This window comes from Octopus bimaculoides, chromosome 20, assembly GCF_046866305.1.
Source record: "Octopus bimaculoides isolate indiv1 chromosome 20, ASM4686630v1, whole genome shotgun sequence".
Taxonomy (NCBI): domain Eukaryota; kingdom Metazoa; phylum Mollusca; class Cephalopoda; order Octopoda; family Octopodidae; genus Octopus; species Octopus bimaculoides.
Window position 1 is genome coordinate 48,264,585 of NC_142947.1, and position 23,666 is coordinate 48,288,250.

Below are 23,666 nucleotides of genomic sequence, written 5' to 3' on the forward strand. Positions count from 1 at the left end.
GAGAGAGAGAGAGAGAGAGATGACACAAAAGTAGAACATTATTTGAGATATTTGTTATTTTGTTGAAAGCATTTGATGGGTGGGGGGCATGTTATTGAAGAAAAAAAAAAGAAAGACCTAACAATTATAATGGGTATGGGGAGGAGAGAAAGAAGAGGGAGGAAATAACGACATTTTCGTTCAAAGTTAGCAAGAGTAACCAAATATTTCCATTTGAATATTTTGTAATTTATTCTCAATGTCCCAGTGATTGGGGGGAATCGAAGTCAGGTTTGCACTTGTGTCAAAACATACATTGGGATGAAAAGCAGCCAGCAAATAGGAACGACAAAAAAAGCAACAATTAGCAGAAGATGTAGAGAGGAAGAGTCTGTAGCATTGAGCAATTGTGATGATACAACATTGGATGGCAGAGCAAATGGTAGGCTTTTTAAGAAGAGAGAGAAAAAAACAGTTGCACTGGAAACAAAAACACCCCCACTAGCATCACCACAAAAAAAAACCTAAGGTGGGTACCAGACCCCCAACAATGCTAAAGTGCAACTGTCTGTGTGTGTGTAACTTGCTGATTCTCAACACGGACGACTTACGTGAATGAACATTCTAGAATTGGTGAATTTGAAGAATTTAAATTTTTTATATTTTTTTTATTGTTGAAAGTAAACAAAATTTAAAATAAAAAGTTTAAAAAAAAAACAGAATTTGTTTCAAATGATGGAAAAAAAAAAAAAAACACTCGCCCAAAGAACTGTGAAAATATAGAAAAGGAAAGAAAATGTAGCATGAAAGAAATCTTGACCAAACTTAAAAGAATCTGGTTAAGACAACAGTTTAAAGAGCATCCTGTTATTGTAAAGTGTTTTGGTCTGCCATTTCCTCTAATCTGAAGATTTCCTAGAGACATTTATTGAACAGCAGGAACACAAGTGGCAGTTAAAAATGGCAAAGAATTCACAAGGACAGACAAAAAGGAAAGTGCTGAAATTTGCGTCTCCAGCCAACATACACACAATGCTTCTTGCATTAAGGTTTCATCTACAGTGGAAGCAATATTTCTTGTTAAAACACTAAACCCCTAACAGAACCCCTCCATGAATGAGTGAGAGAGTGAATGCTAATGCAGTGCATTGTTGGGCAAGTGTCTGGTACCATTCCCTCATGTTGATCCAAAGTGATGGGGGTGGGGTGAAAGCTAGAGGGATGGTCGTGTAATTCAAAAGGAACCAGATTTGTTGCACTGATTGGACCTAAAAAGTTAAAAGTGACTGTGGAATATTCAACCACTCACAGCTGAACAACTGCAATATTCCCTGTGAAAACTGATGCAAAATCCAGAAATATACTTGTACATTGCATCAACTGCATGGCAGTGTGCACATGTTTGCAATGATGCATTTTTTCTCTCTGCATAATAACATTCAGAAATTTGCTTATGAAGACATGGCTCGTACTTACAAGAGAGAAATTAGCTTAAAATCTCAAGTGTCAAATGTGTAATTTTAAGAAAAGATAAACTGAGGGATGAGGAGGAGAGATTCGTTTGACACAAAATGAATGAATTTTCATCTGGAAACCTAAAATAATTTTTTCTATATGGAACAAAAAACTGTTCCAATAAAGAGAAGAAAGAAAGATGTATTTTTTTTTTTTTAATGGAGGGAGATTTTCCTAATTAGTTTGTGTGTGTGAGGGGAAGGCAGTTAAACGAGAGAAAATTTACTGACCTCCCACCACCACCACTGCAAGAAAACATCTTTTCCACTGATTAACATTTGAACACCACACATACGCTGTCCAGTGTCAATAGAGTCATGTCAAAAACACAAAAACCACAGAAAGCAGACGTAGACAAGAGGAGGCAGTGACATTAAGTTTGGTATACAGTTTTTCTTTCTTTGCAATATTTTGATTCCAAGAACCATTTTAACAGTTGTCTTGATAACTTGGTAAAAAAGCAGAACTCTCCTCCCCCACCACCTCTCTGCTCTCTCTACTTAAAAATTTTTTTTTAGTTGTCTGCCCCCACCAACACTGCATGAACATATGTTGAGAGAAAGAGAAAGAGAGAGAAGGAGAGTAAGAGTATAAAGACTGGGATGTGTGTATATGAGAGAGAGAGAGAGAGAGAGAGAGAGAGAAAGAGAGAGGAGAGAGAGAGAGAGAGAGAGAGAGAGAGAAAGAGAGAGAGAGAGAGAGAGAGAGAGAAGAGAGAGAGAGAGAGAGAGAGAGAGAGAGAGAGAGAGAAAGAGAGAGAGAGAGAGAAAGAGAGAGAGAGAGAGAGAGAGAGATGATGCTATTTATAAAGAGTTTGAAATATTTAGGCTTGCATGTAAGGTGTTTTGAATGGTGACTATGATGAAGACAAGTGAGGCAGAAGAGGAGGAGGGAGGAGGAGGAGATGGTGGTAGAACCGCTGCAGTACTAATGTCCCCTGCACCCCCACCCTTTGTCTCCAGACAACATCAACAAGACAATACACACAACAACAGATCAGGACACAGACGATATAGGGTTATGGGGTGGGCCCATCTGTGACAGCACCTTGTCAAGCCATTGAAGGGGGCCGTTGAGGTGAATTTCAATCCAACAGGGAGTACTTGTCACATCCTGGCGATGATACTCAGCACCCCACCCCTTCACAAAACTCATCCGGATGGTGCACATTTTGGTTAGTTCATAGACAGCTTCAAATCCATGATTAACTGACTGACTAAGAAGCTGGGCAAATTCTTGATTGTTAAAAATTTTGAGACTACAGCCAGGTGGGATCTTACAAACTGTGGTTGGATGGAAGCCATGATGGTAATTACAATTTCGACTTTGGACAAAAATACTGCTGTCGCTGAGACACTCAGCAAACATTTCACCACCAACATAATAAAGATGAACACCTGAAAAGAGAACAAAGAAATTAATAACGTCTTTCCATTTATGTCATCAGAAAATAGCATTAATAAGGCAGCAGATTGCAAGACTCGGCAGAGCATTGAATAGAATGCTTTGTGCTGTCTTCTGCTTTGATTATTTATCAGTCCAATTCCTTCTGATGCCAACTTTGCTTTTCATCCTTCTAGTGTCAATAAAGTGGAGCACCATTCAATTCAATTGACTGTCCCCCTCCCCAATAAAAAAGGTGTCATGCCTTGTGCCTATATTAAACAGGATCATTATCATTATGGTAGTGGATTAACGGTCAGTAAAATGGTATCAGACAAAATAATTGGCAGTATTTAGTTATCTCCCTTCAACCCTCTTCGATGGACGGAGAGAAGAAAGAGTACCGTCCAGCACAGGTTTAATGTCAGAAACGAGGACGATTAAACGATTGGTATAAACCGGCCACTTCAGAACGACAGAATACGGTTAAGAAGCAGGAATGGAATTGATATTCAGCTTTTTTTTTTAAATGTGTTTCAATGGACAGAAACAATGGTATCGTAGGATGTGAAATGGTGTAGAGTCAAACAAAACTGATTCACAGATCTAGCTACATATCCTCCTGCCACTATATCACCCAGGTACCCAGGTACCTTGGTAAAATGAATGATGCCATGTCCTAACCGTAATGGCTCTTTATTGTCCAGGATATTCTGACACTGAACAACTTGGTTTTTTTTAGATTTATCATTGGCCCTCGACATCACAATTAATTACTGCTGCTAATTTGGACGGGAGAAAGAAGGTGGTGTAGCAATGTTTTATGGTGTGGGTGGCATAGCATCACTATTCAGTGGGGAAGTTAGTGAAAGGATTTCTTCAGCCTAAATCACCATTTCCAGCTGCCATTCTTTGTACAATTAGTTGTGGACCAAATAACTGAGGAAAAATACTAAAAAAAACAACAACCAAACAAGAATCTTTTGAGAATGACTGGAGAAATGGTTAATAGAGGAAAATGATGAATCAAACCTTTAGGCCCCCCCCCACCTCCATACAAGGGATTACGAGGACCTCACCATTATCACACAGCCACCCGTCACAACAGAATATAAAGAGAATGCCATACCTTTACCAATATGTCTTCTAGTGTTTTCAATGGTTGAATTCCTGTTGACATTGGAGAGTAAACCGAGGCAAAAGCGTTGAGCATTATTGGATGGATCAGTGAAGCCATCAACAACAATGCTGGTATTTGATGCATGAAATGCTTCCCCAACGCGGCTATTTAACTCATAATAGACAATGGAACTCCAATACTGCGGTTCTTGATATGTAACTTGCATACCATCTGAAAGATAAAGTTCAAAACACAAACAGAAGCTGTCCAAAATATTCCAGACGAGATGGAGATCCACACAACAGGTCTGTGGAGGAATGATCTACGTGGAATTGATCGAGTACAAATCCACTACACAGAACCTTTGTCTTGGCTGTTACTAGAAAAGTCACCTCCATTAAACTAGCAACATGTCCAGGGAGATATTTGTCTCAGCTCCTCAACTCTGAAGCCTGAAGTCCCAGCTGTTTAGAATTCTCTACTTTTAGAAGTTAAAATGTCTAGATTTTAGATTAATACTGACAATACAGAATCTAAATTACATGTCATCTGCAAGAAAACATAACATCATCTATCACGGTGGAGTTGCTTGTTTTGCTTTTCTTGACGAAAAGACTTTACGTTCGAAGTGTAATTAAAAATTAGGTGACAGGAGGAGATTTGTATCATCAATTATGGACTAAGTTTAATGCAATTAGACAAATATGAGAAATAATTTATTCCAAGGTAGTTCAGTAAAAATTCATCTAATAACAGAAGCCCAAAATACATTTTCAAACATATCTTAATATACATTCTCCTAATTTGTGGGCCAAGAGAAATCTACTTTTCATTACAATTAAAAGGAAATTATTAATTACTGTAAGCACCTGACACAATGTCAATTTTCTCAAAACCAAATTAAACTATTTTAAAAATGAAAAATAGCAGAAAACTTTCAAGATATGAATACATTAAGAACGCATCCTTTATTTAATCAGGATGAGATACAGATTCTGGTTTTAGGTATTGTTTAGCCCCAGGACAGCACAGATCAAACAAACTCATCATCAAAACACACCCCAGCCTCAACCATCCATTTTGCAATTAGTTTCCAATATGCTCAGGATGTGATTTGAGGGAGATTTAGCTGCTATTAGATTAGGCTAGGTTTTTCACTGTCTTTCTCTATCTATCATATAGTATCAACATTTCAGATGACATCATTGTTTTCAAAAGCACTTTCCTGTGTTTGTATGGGTCAGATGAAAGATTTCATTTTGACAGGGCTTGGACAATGTGCTCTTCACAGATGAGAAGTTGTTCACTGTTGAAGAAGCTCAGAACAGCCAAAATGACAGGGTCCTTGCAGAAAATGCTCAGCCATGTCCAGAGAATGCCAGAAATATCCACTGCACTCAAAAACTCTCATCTGTGATGGTTTGGGCTGGAGTGTCTTCGATGGGGAAAACTCCTCGTTTTTGTTCCTGAAGAAGTCAAGAACAAGGCTGCATTCTTGAGCTTGTGGTGAAACATTTGAGCCAAGAATTGTTCAACAGTGGCCCCTTTCTCTTTCAGCAGGATAGAACACCTGCCCACACTGTCAACAGGACTCAGAGGTGGCTTAGCGACAATGTCCCAAATTTCTTATCCAAAGAAGAATGACCTCCTTGAAGCCCAGACTTCAACCCAATGGACTCTGGCACTTGGTCCATCTTGGAGACTAATGCTTGTGCTAAATCTCATTATTCAGAAGTGGCTTGGAAGAGGTCTCTGCAGCATGAATAGGATAAAATATCACTGGAAGTCTTGTGAGCCACTGTTGCCTGTTAAGCTTTTAAGGCTGTAATGAAGAAATGAGGTGGATTCAGGGAATCATTTTTTGCTGTAACATTGCTGAAAATGTTAAAATCTAGTGAGCAAGTCTTCAAGCAAATCGGTTCAGATTTGGTAGAAATACATTATTTAAAACTTTTGTAGCAGACTTTTGGGTCAACCTGAAGAGCACCCTATAAACACCATTTCATGTTAATCAATGAAGTTGATGAATTATTGGTGGCTATGTCTACCTTGGTGTCCTAACATTAATGACTTACCTTGAGGTGTAGCTATTGTAGTATCCATTGCTTGTGGTGGGCTTTGCCCTCCTTGCTGCATACCTGTATTGCCTTGGTGCATGCTCATATTGTTGGCCATGTTGTTCTGGGAAGTGTCGTCATGTTGTTGGTAGGCAGGAGGAGGGGTGTCAGCTATAAAAACAACATTTTTTTTTTTTTTAAATTCCAGTCACCAAAATCTGAACAACAATTTATTAATATTAAAACAGGAGGGCCAAGGGTGGAATAACAATTCCAGAACGAGTAGCAATAATAGCAAAGATATTTTGAAATCCTGAGATTAAAGATTTTTAAATTGAAAGAATGTTTTCCTTTAGATCACTTTAAAAGAGGAAGTTTGTATCAGAGCAAGATGTGGTCTCAGGCACGTTGGAATCAAAAGGGTTAGGATGGTGCAGAGCTTTGGGTGACACACACACACACACAAAAATTATGCTTAATACAGTTTCTATCAACCAAATTCATTGCAAAGCATAGGCCAGCTCAAGTTGACAGCAGAATACACTTGCCCAAAGTAGCATGCAGTGGAACTAAACCTGAATTTATGAGGTTGCAAAGCAAACTTTCTAACACGTACATCCATAAATGCTTGTTGTAGATGTGACACGTGGATGCAACTGTGCATCTGTGGGTGTGTATCTCATCACTTAACATCTGTCTTCCATGCTGGCTTAGAAGTGTGCATGTATGTACGTATATATATATATATATATATATATATATATATATATATTATATTGAAGGTAGGGGAAGACAAATGGCTTGTGAAAGTCATACAAGCCACACACAGACGTGTAGTCGGTAAGGTAAGAGTCAGCCACACTTTCAGTGATGAATTTTGTGAGCAGGTAGGTATTCACCAGGGTTCAATACTCTCCTATTCGTCATTGTCCTCCAGGTCATAACAGAGGAATTTAAGACTGGTTGCTCTTGGGAACCACAATATGCTGATTAACTCACTCTCATAACAGAATTAGAAAAATTTCCAGTGCAGAAGCAAAACCTAACTTAGTTAAGAATAAAGTTCTGGTAAGCAGGAAAAAGACAGGACTCTACCACTCTCAGGTAAATGGCCCTGCTTGATATGCAGGAAACGTGTAGACAGGAATCCCATATGGTGAACCCAGAGCATGCTATGGACACACAAGAGGTGTAGCAGATTCACAGGGAGGCTAAGAGAGAGGAAATGCTGTTCCTACCCCTTTCTTCCACCCCACCCTCACCCCGCTCACTCTGCCTGTGCTGACATTTCCCATCATGCTGCACCTCCTCCCTTGTTCACTACTCACTACATTTATCTCTGTCCTGAACTCTAGCCATCTGCTTCTCTCCTCCCTTCACACACCAATAACTGTCCCTATCACCTCATTTTGAGGGCTTCACTCTGGCACCCACCACCATCTTACCCTTTTCTCACCCACCCTTCTCTACAGCAAGACAACTCCGCTTGTCTCTGGCATGAAGATTAACTCTCTACCTTCTCAAAGAACCACCACCACCATGGGCATAAAGAAAGCGGTTGACATTAGGAAGGTCATCCAGCTGTAGAAATCATGCCAGAGCAGACAACTGGGGCCTGGTGCAGCCCCATGGCTCACTGGATCCTGTCAAACCATCCAACCCATGCCAGCATGGAAAGCAGACGTTAAATGATGATGATGCACACATAAACACATATACAAAACAAAATAAATTTAAAGCCATTTCAAAAGAGGGGACTTATTAAGATGAGGGCCCCGCAGCAGGGACTGTGAACCCTAATTTCTGCAAATGGTTGTTAAAAAAAGATAACTTACCAGGTAGTCCAAAAGGACTGCTGGGGGCTGAACTTGCAGGAGAATGTTGGCGCTGTTGCTGTGGCTGTTGGTTGATAAAGGGATAAGTGACATTATGGGGCATGGCTGGCTCTTGGATTGGATGGAAAGGGGCCATTTGATGATGAGTTGCATGGCCACCTGCTGGAAATTCACTGTATCGAGGAACAAGAACTGGTGGAAGAACTGAAAACATAAAAAGAAAGATATGTGTGAGGAAAAGAGCTTTGTAATTAATAATGCACTTGTCATACTACTTCTACTACTACTACTGGTTGTTGGTATTACTACTAATAATAATAACAATGTCACAACCTACAAACATTACTCTTAAACTCTTCTCAAGATGACAGTCACCAATGCTTCATTCAATTCCACTATATACAGTTTCTGGCTTTGAGGGTATCGCGAAAGGCCTGGCTGGAGGCCCAACCTTCCAAGTTCTTTTGCAGGGCTTAGAAAAATTGAAGGACCACTGCAATAAGTGTGTGGATCTGAGGGGAGGGGAATATGTCGAATAAAATCATAATTAACTGATCCTCCTGTATTTTCTTTTACCCAAAAGCCAACAACTTTCCAGTACCACCTCCTACATATATTACATCCCATGTGTAAAGAGATAACTTTTTACAAATCTTTTTCTCACATTGTTTATGGCCGTGTATTTTATTATGTTGTTATCATTGACCAAAGGTTAAACGAGATCTGTAGAGGCAGCCAGACTAAACGTCCTTTCCATTATCAAACCTTTGCAAACATGGGCTACTCGTTCCCAGAATGAAATTGTGTATGTTCTAATAGGTTTTTATAGCAAAGGGAAAAAATGTGAACACATACAAGGAGTAAAGACAGTGAAATAGCCATGTTACATATGCAAAAGAATAGGAAGAACTACATGGAATACACTGTAGATAAGACAGGCTGACAGAGAGGGGAGACTTGAAATGCGATGGTGTACAAGCCATAACAAATGCACAGAACATAAATTCCTTCAAAGACTCAGAAAGTTTGCTAAAAGCAGTCAAATTCTTTTTACCTTGTTGGCATTATTAGCAGCAAAGGTGGTTGCTCTCAAAGTATGAGAAAGAACAGGGCAGAAAAATATTTAGGGAGCTTTTACTTCCGCTTATAACAAAGGGGTTCTCTCAGAGTAGATTGTATAAAGAGTGATACTACGTAATAGTGAGACATGGAACTTGGGTGCAACACATTCCCAATACCTAGAAAGGAATAAGGTGAGCATCCTCTTCTGGATTTGTGAGAGACTAACTGTTGTTCATGTATTCAAGTCATTGCTCTCCCTCGAGAACTGTCTAAGTTGAAAGCTGACACTTTATAGCCAATATAAGCTTGGCAGGAGTGTTGATGTCCATGTTGCTGTTAGATCATCAAGAATGAGATGGCTGGGAAATGAACTTGCAGACCAAACAACCATACCTGAGCCAAAACATTTTGTACTCTATACATCTGATAAAGACCAAAACAGACCTGGCTTCAGAAATGTATTCATTGCTTTCTCTTAAAACACTTCTTTGTACTTGAGTTTCCAACCCTTTCACATTCAGATTACTTCTCTGTTAAATGTAAAGCTTATTCATCGTTTTGAATTAATCATGCATTATCTTGCAGCTTCGAGATTTCAACGATGTGATTATTTTTAGAATGATATTGCAGGGTAGGTGTGAGAGGCTGGATATGAATGGTTTAAATGCTAAAGTGTTAATGTTTCTGTGAAGATGATGGTAGATTGTTGTATTATTGTAGATGAGGTTTATCTGAAAGAGGGACTGGCCACCTTAGATTGTTTTTATTTAGTTACAGAATTTTTTTTTTTTACTGAATAGAAAAACAAGTGTCAAAAATAACAAAAGGAAAACAAAGTCAATTCAAATTCAGAGGCAGACTGTGAAATTCTCTTGACAGGATTTCATATTAATGTTAAATGAAACAATAAGAAAATGATATTGTACAAGGAATGTCCATATAATGTGTGTGTGTGTGTGTGTGTACAAATAAACAACCTAAATACTCAATACATAATGTTTAAGTTTATATTAAGGGACATTTGGTGATTCAGTGAGAGTTTCACCATTTGTGAGTTGAAATCTTTGAGATGACATCAACTGATTGAATATCATGAGTCATGAAACTGAGGGAGCAACAACTGCCTCCTTTATATAAATGCACAGTTTCACCTTGCCTTGGGCATATGATGGCACCCTGACAACTACTCGCAATCAGAGGGATCACCATCAAGATATAGAGTGTCTTGGCAGATCCAAACCCTCTCCTGAGATGGCCACAGCTGATGTCTTCCAAAAGAGACATACAAATAGATAGAAAGAAAGACAAGAAACGACCCCAGTACATGATGTGATTGCTAAGAGAACTTCTAAAAGATACAAAGATACAGCCATGCCCAGCTCTCTGCATGGATATATGCATATATATATATATATATAGTGTACGTGTGTGTGCATGTATAGGTACAGGATGTCACCAACTGTGTAAACATGAAATACATGGACAAATGAGTTAAATATGTATGTAAATGAGAGAAAAAAATGGAAAATGGGACAGGTAAACACAGAGAAACGACCCTTCATCAGTTGTCAGCTGTCTGTCTATTCCTCATTTTGCACATTCAACGACAATATGAGTCTTCAAAGACAGTTGCTCCCAAAAATTCTAAAGTAAAATTTAGGATTTATGGAGGGTCAAAATCAGGAGAGTGGAGACATACAAGGAAACTGAACAAAAACATACACACACACACTTGTACATCAAGACATACTTGACCAATATACTATCATGGAAAAAAAATGGACAAAAATGAACATTAATACCTACAGTGTGCATGTAAAACAATTAAAAAAAAAAACAACTGAAGCCTGTAACAACCATTTTGACTACAAGCACAACTTCAGAAAAAATATAATTATTTTCTGATACCTGCTAAAATTATTTTCATATGAGTGACCAAAGTGAGAGTATGGTCTTAGAGATCACCAAATTAGTGACTTTATTTCAATACCAAACCCAGCTGAAACCAGCTCTGGTTCTGTAGTATAAATGTGTTGTTTTCAAAAGTTCTGAATTAAAATCTTCCACCAAACCTTAGTCACAATTTATGTTCCTAACACCAGCTTAATGATAACTAAGTTATTTTACTAAATTCTTTGTTATATTTAAAATTGATTGAAAGAAACAAAGCATCTCAACAGAAATATGGTAACAAAAGGGTTAAAAATTCCTTCAAAATTATCCAATTCTACAAACAGCCACCTGGATATTTTCTAAAGAGAGAAATATTGGCACAGGTATGACTATGAAGTAAAAAGTTGGCTGCCCAACCACACAGTTTTGGGTTCAGTCCTATTGCATGATACCTTGGACAAGTGCCTTCTATAGCTCCGGGCTAACCAAAGCCTTGTGAGTGAATTTGGTAAATGGAAACTGAAAGACATTCCTTGTGCAAGCTGTAGATAGCTTGTTACCAAGGTAACCAGGTCAGCAGTGGAGGAGGATGCTCTTAGAGCACAGCTGTTACAATAAGAATTGGCTGGGCAAAAATCAGAGAGCTTCTACCTTTGTTGATAGCAAAGGGCCTCTCTCTCAGAGTAAAAGGTAGATTGCATGATGCCTGTGTGTGAGCGGCTATGCTGCATGGCAGTGAAACATGGGCTGTGATTGTACAGGACATGCAAAAGCTTGACAGAAATTAAGCTAGGAAAACTCTGCTGAATGTACCATGTCTGTGTGTATGTATGACAGAGTGTGAGTAACTTAGGAGAAAAATTGGGAATAGGAGGCATCAGATGTAGTCTGCAAAGAGAGAAGACTTGCACTTGTATAGCCATGTGATGTGTATGGAAAAGGACAGCTGTGTAAAGTATGGGAATTGGCAGCAGTGTATAGCTGGCCTGTCCACATCACCTGTTTGTCATTCCTTTGTGTGTTTTTCTTTTCCACTCTCTTCCTAAACATCATTGTCAGTATGTAGGGAGGGAAAGCAAACAAGCCATAAAAACACTAGAAAATGATATGGGTCCCACACATTAGAGCTTTCTATGATGAGAGAATAGCATGGGGAGGATAATTAAACATTATTTTTCTAATTAAGTTGATTTTTTCTTTTTAACTGATACATATTTCAGAACAGCAAAATCATTTGTTTGTTTTCATATCCATTCCACCCTGTTAACATGGCTTTGTCAAGAAAGTGATTCTCAAGTAAGATTTTATAACCAGGTGCTTTCCCTGTCATCAACCCTTAATTGCTTTTTAGGGACTTTTTACATTTCACAAGTCTTAGAAGGCACAGAGTGACTAGTCACCAAATCAACCTGGCAAAGCTTATATTGTGACAAACAAAATAAGTTTCATGCACACACACAAACAAGTTTAATAGTTTTCCCCTTTCAAATTCATTTACAAGGCATTGACTGGCTCAGGGCAAAGACAGTGGCCCAAGTGACATGCAGTGAAATTGAACCCAGAACTATGTGGTTATAAAGAAATCTTAACCATCCAACCATGCCTGCACCTAAATACAATACAAATTCAGGGAAAGGACGGAGGAGTCACAGATGCCTCACCTTTTATCATAACTATATGTGTATATATGTAGTGTGTGCGTGTGTATATATCATTTAGCATCCGTTTTCCATGCTGGCATGGGTTGGACTGTTTGACAGGAGCTGGTCAGCTGAAGAGGCATCGATTCTATGGCTGGATGCCCTTCCTAATGCCAACCACTTTACAGAGTATACTGAGTACTCTTACACAGCACCAGTACCCAGAAGCCCACAAGATTAGGGTCACTCAGCTAAAGAGGGATGCAGGGGACATGCTGGTATGCAAGGACAACACACACACATATATATACATGTGGTCTTTCTATGGTTGGATGCCCTTCCTAATGCCAACTACCTATTACACTCTTAGGGTGGTTGGCATTAGGAAGGGCATCCAACCATAGAAAACCATGCCAAATCAGACTGGAGTCTGCTGCAGCCTTCCAGCCCAGTCAAACCATCCAACCCATGCCAGCATGGACAATGGACATTAAATGATGATTATATATGTGTGTGTGTGTGTGTGTGTGTGTGTGTGTGTGTGTATAGGCCACCTCAATCACAATTTGATTATCTCCAGCAATTTATGTACTACTTACACAGCTCCATTTCTTCAGCTGCTCCACCAGCCTCAAAACTGAGAGGCTTGTGGCTGCAAGGCCTATCAACATAAGCCACAACTGTCCAGTCTCATGGACATAAAAGGTGAAACACTCTCAAACACCAACTTAAAACAACTGTCCAGTAATGCACTTACCAATGTTTCCATAAACTCTGCCCTATTTATCAGTCTGTCAGATATCAATGTATCTCCTGGACCCATGGGTCTCAACCAGGGTCCACATGGCCCTTGGGGACTCACATAAGATTTTGTTGTTAAAATTGCTTAGACTTCTACAATACACAAAATATTTTAACAATTCTTTTAAATACAATTTCTAATAATATTTAATCCTAATACAAAAGGATTTTGCTAAAAATCAAATGGCTAGGAAGGGGGGGGGGGCCCAAATAAAATTGGAATCAACCCTCTATAAGTAAAAAATAGTTGAAAAACATTATCCAAGATCGTCCTCAACAAACAGGATAGTCATAGTTGGAATGCCTTTCATCATAATCTATTCAGTGAAGGTTCACCTGGAGCTGAACTACACAAGTCTGTGTGTCTCTCTACTTCTTTCATTCTCATTCAAACAGTAAACACGACCCTTGAGAGAGAGATCTGTGAGTGTAGATATAAACGAGAGAGACATCTGTGAGTATAGATATAAACGAGAGAGAGACATGTGAGTGTAGATATAAAGGAGAGAGAGAGAGAGAGAGATCTGTGAATGTAGAGTTAAAGGAGAGAGACATCTGTGAGTGTAGATATAAAGGAGAGAGAGAGAGAGAGAGAGACAGAGAGAGAGAGAGATCTGTGAGTGTAGAGTTAAAGGAGAGAGACACCTGTGAGTGTAGATATAAACGAGAGAGAGACAGAGAGAGATCTGTGAGTGTAGATTTGGAGGAGAGAGAGAGAGGTTGTACACTGAATATCAAGTGCAATTATGTACTTATTACAATTTTTTATGAAAATGAAAAATCTATAAAATATATGTAAATCTCCACAAACTATTGCAATATCATGTATTGGGAATTATGCATAGAAGAGATGTGGTGCATTGTGCAGGTTATTGCACAATGAAAGTAAGAAAGACTGCAGTAAAAGTGTCTGAGAAAAAAAAAAGAAAAAAAAAGCCCAACCCAGAATACAACTGAAAAGCAAATGCAGGACCCTAATGATGAGGGTTCTCCAGGGTTAAAGAAGGAAGTTTGAGTGATATGATACAGAATGGTTGAGATAAGGAAGTAGCTTAGAAGGCAAAGAAGCAAATGATCAATAAATCAGACACTTCCAGCAACATTTACTAATTTTCACGTTCTCAGAAAACAAAAATGCCAACAGTTCTCATCGAATATCATTCATAGAAACAATTTTTTTTTTTTTTAGAAAATTCTTTTACTTGTTTCAGTCATTAGACTCTCCAGCCCCAGCCCCAGCAAAAGCACATTAAAGATTTTTGTCACTTATTTTATCAAGATTAACCTGGTTTTAGCAAGATAACTCCTTTTCCAGGGCCCTCAAGATTTCCACAGGTGCCAAACAGTGGGGATCAAAGGCAAGAACAATGTATTTGTGAACGACAGTCATCCCTCTACCCCGAAGTTAAACTAACATTTCTTTGATTCATGGGTGCAGGCAGTTTGCTTCTGAACCAAAGGTCACTCAATTCCATCCCACCACACAACACCTTGAGTGTCTTCTACTAATAGCCACAGGCTGACCAATGCATTGTGAAGGAATTTAATAAATAGAAACAGCAGGAAGCTTTTAGTGTGTTGTCCGTCCATGATGTTTATGTCTGTTGGCTTTGCATTTTCAAAGACCAGGAGAATGGAAAACATTTTACTTGGAAACAAATTAAGGTTTAGCAACATCAAGAGCATCCAGCCATAGAAACCTGCCCCAAATAACTCCCAATCCAAACACACACATTTGAGAGAGAGAGAGAGAGAGAGAGAGAGAGAGAGAGAGAGAGAGAGAGAGAGAGAGAGAGAAAAAGGAATAAGGGACAGTAATATAAACAATAGCTGCTAGATATTTGGAAATTAGAATACATACCTGGACTTTCTACACGTTTGTAATGGTATGGATTGATGCAAACCTCCTTTTGTTTGGCACTGAATGGGTACTGACAACATTCCAGAGGTTTTAACTCATGATGGCTTTGTAGATCAGGCCAGCGCCATACACGACAGTAAATAACATGAGGCAATCCTTTACGATGAGACACTTGCAGACGACCATCAAGAGAACGAGCAATTGTGACACATTTACTCGGTTGTCCAGGACAACTGAGAGCCTTTTCCAACTCTTCAAGGGCCCCTTTTTTCTCTTTTTTAAGTTTTTTCACCAAAGAATCAACAGCTTTTTCAGCCCACTTCTCTTCTTCATCTCCCTGCTTCCAACCCAATAATCGTTTCACTGCAGGACTCGTGAAGGAAAATAAACTGTTTAAACTAGAGATTGTTGATGTCATTATTTATGTGAGACAGCCTGAAATCAAAGTAAAAACAACAGTTATTTCAAATATTCAACACTAATTCCTGGTTTTCATTCAAGGAATCGATTTTAAGAGAGAAAGAAAACAAATATATTCCAAAACTCTACACAGTTACAGTAGATCTAGAGATGATAGAGAGCTGAAGAATAAATGCCCTAAACATGCTGGGTCCAAACCCTACTGAGGTGAGGTTCACTTTTTCATCCTTCCAGAGACAACAAAAAGAGAAACCAGTTAACTGGGATCTAAATGTCTGTACCCACCCTCACATTCTCATTCACCATTTTGTTACAATATTTCTGTTGAAATATTTGGCTTTTGATCCAATAAACTTTGAAAATAATGAAAAATTTAGTAAAATAACTTATTAAGCTAGTGTTTGAAGTGTAAATTAACATCAAATTTAGCTGGAAGGTTCTAATTTAAATCACTTTAACCTTTTTGTTGTCATTAGTTGACCTACACACATCACAGCTAACAATCACCTATCAGTACCTGTAATTCTATATTTAAATCATTTATACTATTTTGGAAATGAAATAAGTTCATGTTCAACGCTAGAACTGAAACAAGCTGATTCTCTAAATAAATAACCTTCCATAAAACTTTACAATTATGAACTCAAACAACCATGAAACCTCTTAAGTCTACAAATATCTGTTTCGAAATATCTTCTTAAGAATCCTGAACTTTATATTCTTTATGGTACTGGTTTGAGAAGGTCTTTTAATTTTGGACATCTTTGCACCTGTTCTAGCTGCTAAGTCCTACTCATACAGTGCAAATAAAATTAACCCAGTGTAACCAATTAAGAGGAGGGACGAGATAATTAGTCACCAGGAAACAAAATACAGGCAGCAGAGATGCAATGGTGCGCTTGATTGCTGCACGTGTGTATGTATGTGTGACTGTTTACATAGAGATGGAGGCTGTGGCTGAATGTTTACACAGAGAAAGAGAACATATGTGTAGAACTGTTTACATAGTGTGTGTATGTGTGTGTGTTAATAAGGATGTAAGGTAAGATTTATGAATGCTTTTAGTAAACAGCTTTAGTCTCACTGTGAAAACAAGTTATTGTGGTTAAACCACGAACGTTTCTTTGTGGAGGGAGAGTGACCTGGCTACCTTCACTGTTTTATTTTATTTTTTCACAACGGAGCTAAAAACAGACACACGCCCATTAGTGCTACTTCTACTAACTCACGTTAGCAACACTTGCACTATTATGCAAATTGAGACCGACCAATCCTTTTAGTAGTGGCCAAGTTTGTGTGGAACCGACAAAGAGAGACTGGAGTTATAGACCCAGTGGTGAACCTGGGAAACCATGCATTAATCAAGTCCATCTCGTTTTCCTTATCACGCACAGAAATCGGCGTTTGAGCACAAAGTGTTTTAAATGTGTGATTACTACACACACGTTCCTAAAGCTACATTAACATCCGTCTACACAAAGAATAAAACGTTTAAAATCCTGTGTAGTTACTGTCTGCCTGATTAGAGACCATAGAATGTGTATTGGTATGACTTGCATTAAGAGGGGGTGGCTGCGCCTAGGAAGTTCCTTCGATAGTTCACAGCGACTTTTAATCAGAGACAGTGTGATGGAAGATTGCGGTGATGTGTCAGTGTGAAAGAAAGAATAATAAAGTAAGAAGACGAGAGAATGGGAAGGAAACGCAAGAGAGAAAATGTTGAGGGGTATATAAAGAAAACGAAGAGGAAAGAGTAAGAGGATGCGTGTGTGCCATGTAGGTGAGTTATTGTCGCCACTCCTCGACGGAATTTCTCACCCTCCAACAAAATAACACATCCGTCATCTTTTGTTCTAGTCAGTAATGATTGAAGAAACTATTAAAAAGATTTGAAGACGATTTGAAAAAGACGGCAAAAACTACAGCCCAGAGGGAGCCTCACTGTGGCTGTATGGCACTAGAAATAGCAGCTAAAATCTTCCGCAAATCACAACTGTCTTAAACAAAAAGGAAAGGATATATTAGATTAAGCAGTTCTACATAACTTAAGGAAGGTCAGAGTGATTGAAAGAAATGCCTTTAATAGGTCTCCTTGAGATAAGGGCCGACCGAGGGCTAAACAATACATAGAGACACACACACACACAGAGAAAGAGCAGCAGCCCCCTAATCAACCATTTCACACACGTGGAATGTGTGAGCATGTGCGCACGCGCTTTAGTGAGTGTAGGAGACAAGTGCGAGTGGGTGCAATATGAGTGAAGCAGGCGGCAAGTGAGTGTGACATTGAGTGCAAGTTGGTCTTGGTTGGAAATATTTTTAGAAAAAAATCAGCAGAAATGGTCGAATGGCGAAATGTTACACACGCACACACACATTACTCTCGATTAGTGCATCTCTTTTCTCTCTCTCTCATATATATATATATTATACAGTAAAAAAAAAAAAAAGAATGCGCTCGAATATATACCCGTTTTGAAATATTTAACAAAGGGTATAATTGTATGATACAAATGTGTGCATATTAAGCGATACTTGATGCTGTAAGCGTATATCTGCGTACACAGACGAGTATATATATTGTAGTTTGTCGTGTGATTGTGTTAATGAGTACCACACGCTGTGTGTAGATGTTTATATATATTCGTACAGTTCACTGAGATACAAATACTATATACGTGTGTATATATCTATTTTATACAGAGAGAGAGACAGACAGATTTATATATATGTCTTATTTTGTGTGTAGGAGTTTAATAAACATATACTTGAAAGATACCTTTACACACACACATAGAGCAGTGACTACAAAGTGGTAGAGAAGAGAGAAGGCAGCAGCCGAGAGAGAGAGAGAGACGGGCGGCCGACATCTCGGCGTCGGCCATGGTAATAGGAGGAGGAGGAGGAAACGGGAGAATGCACACACACACACACAGCAACGTAGTATACACACTTCACACACACATTAATGTATGTATACATACATTCTGTCAGACATTAACGATACCTACACACACATTACTATAACACTCGTTCTTTCGCAAACACGAGACATTATACACACACTAATGTGTTCCCAAGCAAATATATTGATATATAAACATTTATAGATCCTCCTTTAGCATCGTCGTCGTCCAACACACAGACATTAAAATATACCCGCGCTATTCGTCTTTTATATTAAACACACAACAATTAAGAGAGAATACAGTTACCAGAATCACACACACTCCATCATGAATCAATGTGATGAGATGAAACAGGCCATTCTATGGTTTCGCTCTCTCTAACTGTTCTTTACCAAACTACGTCGCTTCAATTAAGAGTTGCAACAATGTCTCACTGATTCCTTCAGCTTCATATATATATACATACATGTAGACAAGTCAGCTCGTGTGGCTGGCTCATTGCTTACTCTGAGTTTCTTCAATGTTGAGTCACCTGAAGATTGTCCAAAACTACAAGTTGCAACTCTTTTACAAACTCTACTTCAAATATTTTATTCCATTGTAACAACATCCAGCTGTTTTCCGCTTAAATGTATTTTATATCAGAGGAAAAAATATCAGCCATTTACTCTTTATATATATATATATATATATATATATATATATATATATATATATACACACACACACACATTACATACATACACAGGGCCCAGAATATACCGACAGCTTGAAATAGAGAAAAATGCGACCAATTCCATCTATTGATTCTGTATTTCGAATTTTGGCACCATGCCAGCAATTTCAAGGGGAAGGGTTTTGTCGATTGCATCGACCCCAGTACCACTTGACTGGTACTGTATTTCATCGACCCTGAAATAACGAAAAGTAACGTCGCTCTCAGCTGGATTTGAACTCAGAACCTAAAAAAACTGAAGTTACTCTAACAATTCGCAAGTAATGGAGATAATTTCTTTTAATTTCTATTTAATTGCATCGTTTTTTTTAGCAACAAGGCTACATATTAGGGAGGTTGATTAAAGCAACTAGAATATAACTGAGACCTTATTTTATCAACATCAGCAAGACGGGGAGGGGGGTCAATATTAATACAAGATGATGATCTGGACAGTCATTAAACTAATACACGATGGTCAGGGCAATCCTTATTAAAATGGTGAGGTGGTCCGAAGAGAGAGTGTTTATGTAAACAGACTACCATTTCGTTGAGATTGTGTTGCGGTTCAACAATTAGTGATCGATAAAATAAGTAGTGAAGACGATATGGTGTCCCAGTACAAGAATGTGTGTGGTGCCCTATATACACGTGCGTGTGCAGTAGTACGTGCTGTACACACACACATTTATATTGTGTTTACGGTGTCTGTGGTGTATAAACAACTACAGTTCTATAATTATTGATTAAACAAAAATCATTATTGATCAACTTCCTGACCACAGTTGTTTGCTCCAACTGTGACCAAACACCAAGAGTCATTAGGCATTCGAAACGACAGGATGTCATACTTTTAACAGATCAAGCAACTACGTTTCTTCATCGCCAGGTTACAAAAACATCTCCGTCCACTGTAACACCAAAATGTTACTTTTATACCATTTAGTAATAAAAATGATTAGAAAGCTGTCCGGGAATATCAACGAACAAACACCAACGGTTATCAAGTATCATTTATAGAAACAAATGCGTTTATCTATAAAGGGTCCAGTTTTGAGGTAAATTTAATTATTTAATCTCAGAAGCAGTCCCGATCAACAAGTCATTGTTAACTACACAATGACCATCTTGACTGGCATTCCCAGTTTATCCAAGAATACATCATTAATGCGTTCGTCATTACGCGATTTGAAGGAGATTTGGCAGCTATTTCTAACAGGAACAAGTCCCCTTATTGACCCATAATGATTAGAGAAGATAGGAAATCAAGAGTTTTAAAAGTTCACTCGTCACCTTTGTAAGGAACTTAAAGGGTTTAAAACATCAGATTTAGATTAAGAAAACAGGAAGGAACTTCCAATTGTTCATGGCCAAAGCAACTGGTTTCCTTCTCCAGCTTCACTAATCATCTTTCCTACAAGACACCAATTAGCTACACACACACACATATATATATATATATATATATATATATATACGTGTGTGTGGCATAACTACAGGGGTAGTTATGCCATATATGTTAGTATATTACTTACAATTAAACCTGAAAACGATGTTTTAAAAGTATTTCTGTGTTTTACAGTTGGGATCTTTTTATAAAATTTGAGTTGAGAAATGGGTTTCAATGGTTGTAAATACAAAAGCAGTCACAAGTGTGTGCGTGCGCGCATGTGTCTATAAATAAATATATATATTATATATACACGAACGCATGCATATATATATTATACACGGTACCAGTGGATACACAGCTGTTAAAAACCAAAATTAACAAAGAAAAGAGGGAAGAAATGAAAAATAAACAAGAAATGAGATGGTGTTTACAAACAGTGGGGGAGGGGGAGATAGAGATAGAGAGGAAGGTAATAAAGGAGGAGGGAGTGGGAAGAGAGTCAGTGCTTGTGTGTGAAAAAGACATGAGACAGTTTGGCACACACACACACACACAATATATATAATAATATATAAGATTATATATATATATATATATATATATATATATATCATACACACATACATATATATATATATATATCATACACACACATATGTATAAATCGCTTGAGATATACACCATTTGACACACACACAAATGTAGAAGAATGAGTCAGCCTATAGTTATTGGTTGGTTGTTTTGCCTTTTCTTTGCGAATTTGAAAATAGAAAAAAGTAACAACCATGAGTGGTGAACCAAAATGTCTGTATCTCTGCTTAACGCACAAGTGTATGTGTGTGTGTGTGTGTGTGTGTAAGAGAGAGAGAGAGAGAGAGGGTGATGTGTTTAATGTATGTGAGTCTTATATGATGTGCTGTGTTAATATTATATCTGTGTGTGTGTGGATTTCTTACATACATATAATACGTGATATGTTAAATATATCTGAGTGTGTATAATACAAATATATATATAGATGTGGTTTTGCTGTGTGTATAAATAATAATAATAATAATAATCAATGTCCACCTACCGACCAACCGGCCCCCAAGCACAGCCACAACTGCCAGCAATAATATTCCAGCGACCTCTACTGGCGTCCGACCGGGACAACTGTACACGTTCTCCCTCTTTCTATCTAGCTTCCTGTCCCTCTTTCTTCCCTCTCTCTCTTTATCTACCTTCCTCTTTCTCTTTCTCCCCTTCTTTCGCTGTGTCTTGATCTATTTCCTTCTTCCTCTCTCTTACTGTGCCTTCCAGTGCGTCATTCTCTTCCCTCCCTCTTAGTCTTCCGTCCTTTCTCTCTTCTAATAGATCACATTCTCTTTCTCTCTCTGGGCCACTTTCTTTTCCTTTTCACTCTCTCTCTCTAACTGTTCTTGTTCTCTCTCTTTCTCCCTTATAGTAGCAGGCAGATAGAGAGAAAAGATAAAGAGAAAGGGTGTTAGATAAGAGATTAAGGCACGGTTGGGAGAGGAGAAGTATAAGAAAGAAAGAGGAAATTCAAAAGACTGAGTAGAAGCGCACTGGAGACGAAAGATTAGAAGAGGTTAGAAGGGAAATGAGAGAGAAGAACAAGTCGTAGTGGTGGTAGTAAAGATGACGAAGAAAGGAGGGGAAAGAGAAGTGGGTTTGGTAGTAGTATTAGAGATGCAGTGGGAGAAAGGGGCGGCGGCGGGGGCCATTGATTGGTTGCTGTGGAGACTACAGCGACACCTGGCGCTCATTCAAAAGAAAGGGCAGTTAACTCTTGGCAGTTGCGTTTTTTTTTACATTCCGCTTCCCCTCCCTTTTTATAATTGTTATATTTCGTATAACACCCCCCCACCGCCTCAAAATAATTATATTTACTAATTAAAGCTATTGCTATTATTTTAAACTCGTTACTGTATTATACACAGTTATATGTATATATATATTTCCTAATTTCATTAGTTCTATCTATTTTTCTTTAATTTTAATTAACATTTTTAATTTAAATCACTTCCCTCTAATTAAATAGATTTATTCTTCCCCACTGCTCAAAAAAAAAAAAAATCCCGGTATTCCAGGAAGACGGAATCCCACCGACCTGTTCTACTCACAACTATTACCACTGCTAATACATTTGTTCTCATCTGTTATAGTAAATAGGTGCAGAGAGAAAGTCTTTTATTTGTTTTTCGAATGAATATTTAAAGCAGATTAACGACAAAATGAAGCACATTCCGATATGTGAACGACATATCTCTACGATAATAATAATAATAACAATAACAATAATAATAATGATAATAATAATAATGGTTTCTTACAGACGAACACAAGGCTACAGGTTTTTTCTTTTAATTTTTACGGGGAAAAAGAGGAGGAGCAGGAGCTATTGTTCGTTATATCAGCTGCAGTATACATATATTTTATCGACCCCGGGAGGGTAAAAGGCGAAGATGACCTCGGCAGGATTTGAACTTAGGGAATAAAGGGACGTAACTGAATATTGCTCTACTCCCTTGGCTGGCATCACTTCTTGGGGTCCAATTAAGACAACGCTTTTGACGGGAAGGGTGTCAGTCGATGTCATCTGTTTCACTGCTGGACGGACAAATGGACTTTGGTTATGTTTAAACTCAGAACGTAAAGAACAGGAATATTATCAAACGCTTTCTTCGGTCACTCCACAGATTTTGTGGAAGCGGTACAGTCGCTAGACCCTACTCGCCAATATTGTAGTTCAATCCAGCCATGATTATCCGTTTAAATTACCAGAATAATTTTAACAGAGATCAGAGGCAGAAGTGCCACAGATTTTTGAAGAGAAGTTTTATTAATTAGATCAACCAATATTTATATTGATTTAGGCTAGTTGATCTCCAAACGTAACGAAATACCTCGCGGTATTTTGTACGTCCCTTTGTTAATTCTGTTAATTACCACTCCGTTGTATTACTTATAAATATATCAATTAAAAATAATTAAATCAAAAACAGAGGATGGTTAAATTCAAAGACGAGAAACAATTTCGGCGATAAATTCTATCACTGGTAAATATGCTAGGCTGGAAA

General features: G+C 38.2%; 1 protein-coding gene across 2 annotated transcripts; it reads right to left on the minus strand.

Annotated features, from left to right (window-relative positions):
* Positions 1 to 617: 617 nt before the first annotated feature.
* On the minus strand, positions 618 to 21,756 carry LOC106879879 (protein mothers against dpp). Of its 2 annotated transcripts, none has more exons than XM_014929603.3 (6): positions 21,659 to 21,756; positions 15,147 to 15,581; positions 7,890 to 8,093; positions 6,073 to 6,225; positions 4,007 to 4,228; positions 618 to 2,891 (listed from the first exon to the last, which is right to left on the minus strand). In XM_014929603.3, exons 2-6 carry the CDS (start codon positions 15,562 to 15,564, stop codon positions 2,491 to 2,493), a joined length of 1,398 nt encoding a protein of 465 aa, XP_014785089.1. In that variant the 5' UTR covers positions 15,565 to 15,581; positions 21,659 to 21,756; the 3' UTR covers positions 618 to 2,490. The 2 variants fall into 2 exon arrangements, with proteins under 2 accessions (XP_014785089.1, XP_052831133.1); XM_052975173.2 differs by having other exon boundaries at positions 4,007 to 4,222; positions 6,070 to 6,225.
* Between the last annotated feature and the right edge of the window lie 1,910 nt (positions 21,757 to 23,666).

Excerpts from the sequence above, each read along its gene's own strand:
- LOC106879879 (XM_014929603.3), bottom strand. The coding sequence starts at position 15,564 with ATGACATCAACAATCTCTAGTTTAAACAGTTTATTTTCCTTCACGAGT. Across the intron at positions 6,226-7,889 it reads CAGTCCTTTTGGACTACCTG|CTGACACCCCTCCTCCTGCC; the intron begins GTAAGTTATCTT and ends TTGTTTTTATAG. Across the intron at positions 4,229-6,072 it reads TACAATAGCTACACCTCAAG|ATGGTATGCAAGTTACATAT; the intron begins GTAAGTCATTAA and ends TTTATCTTTCAG.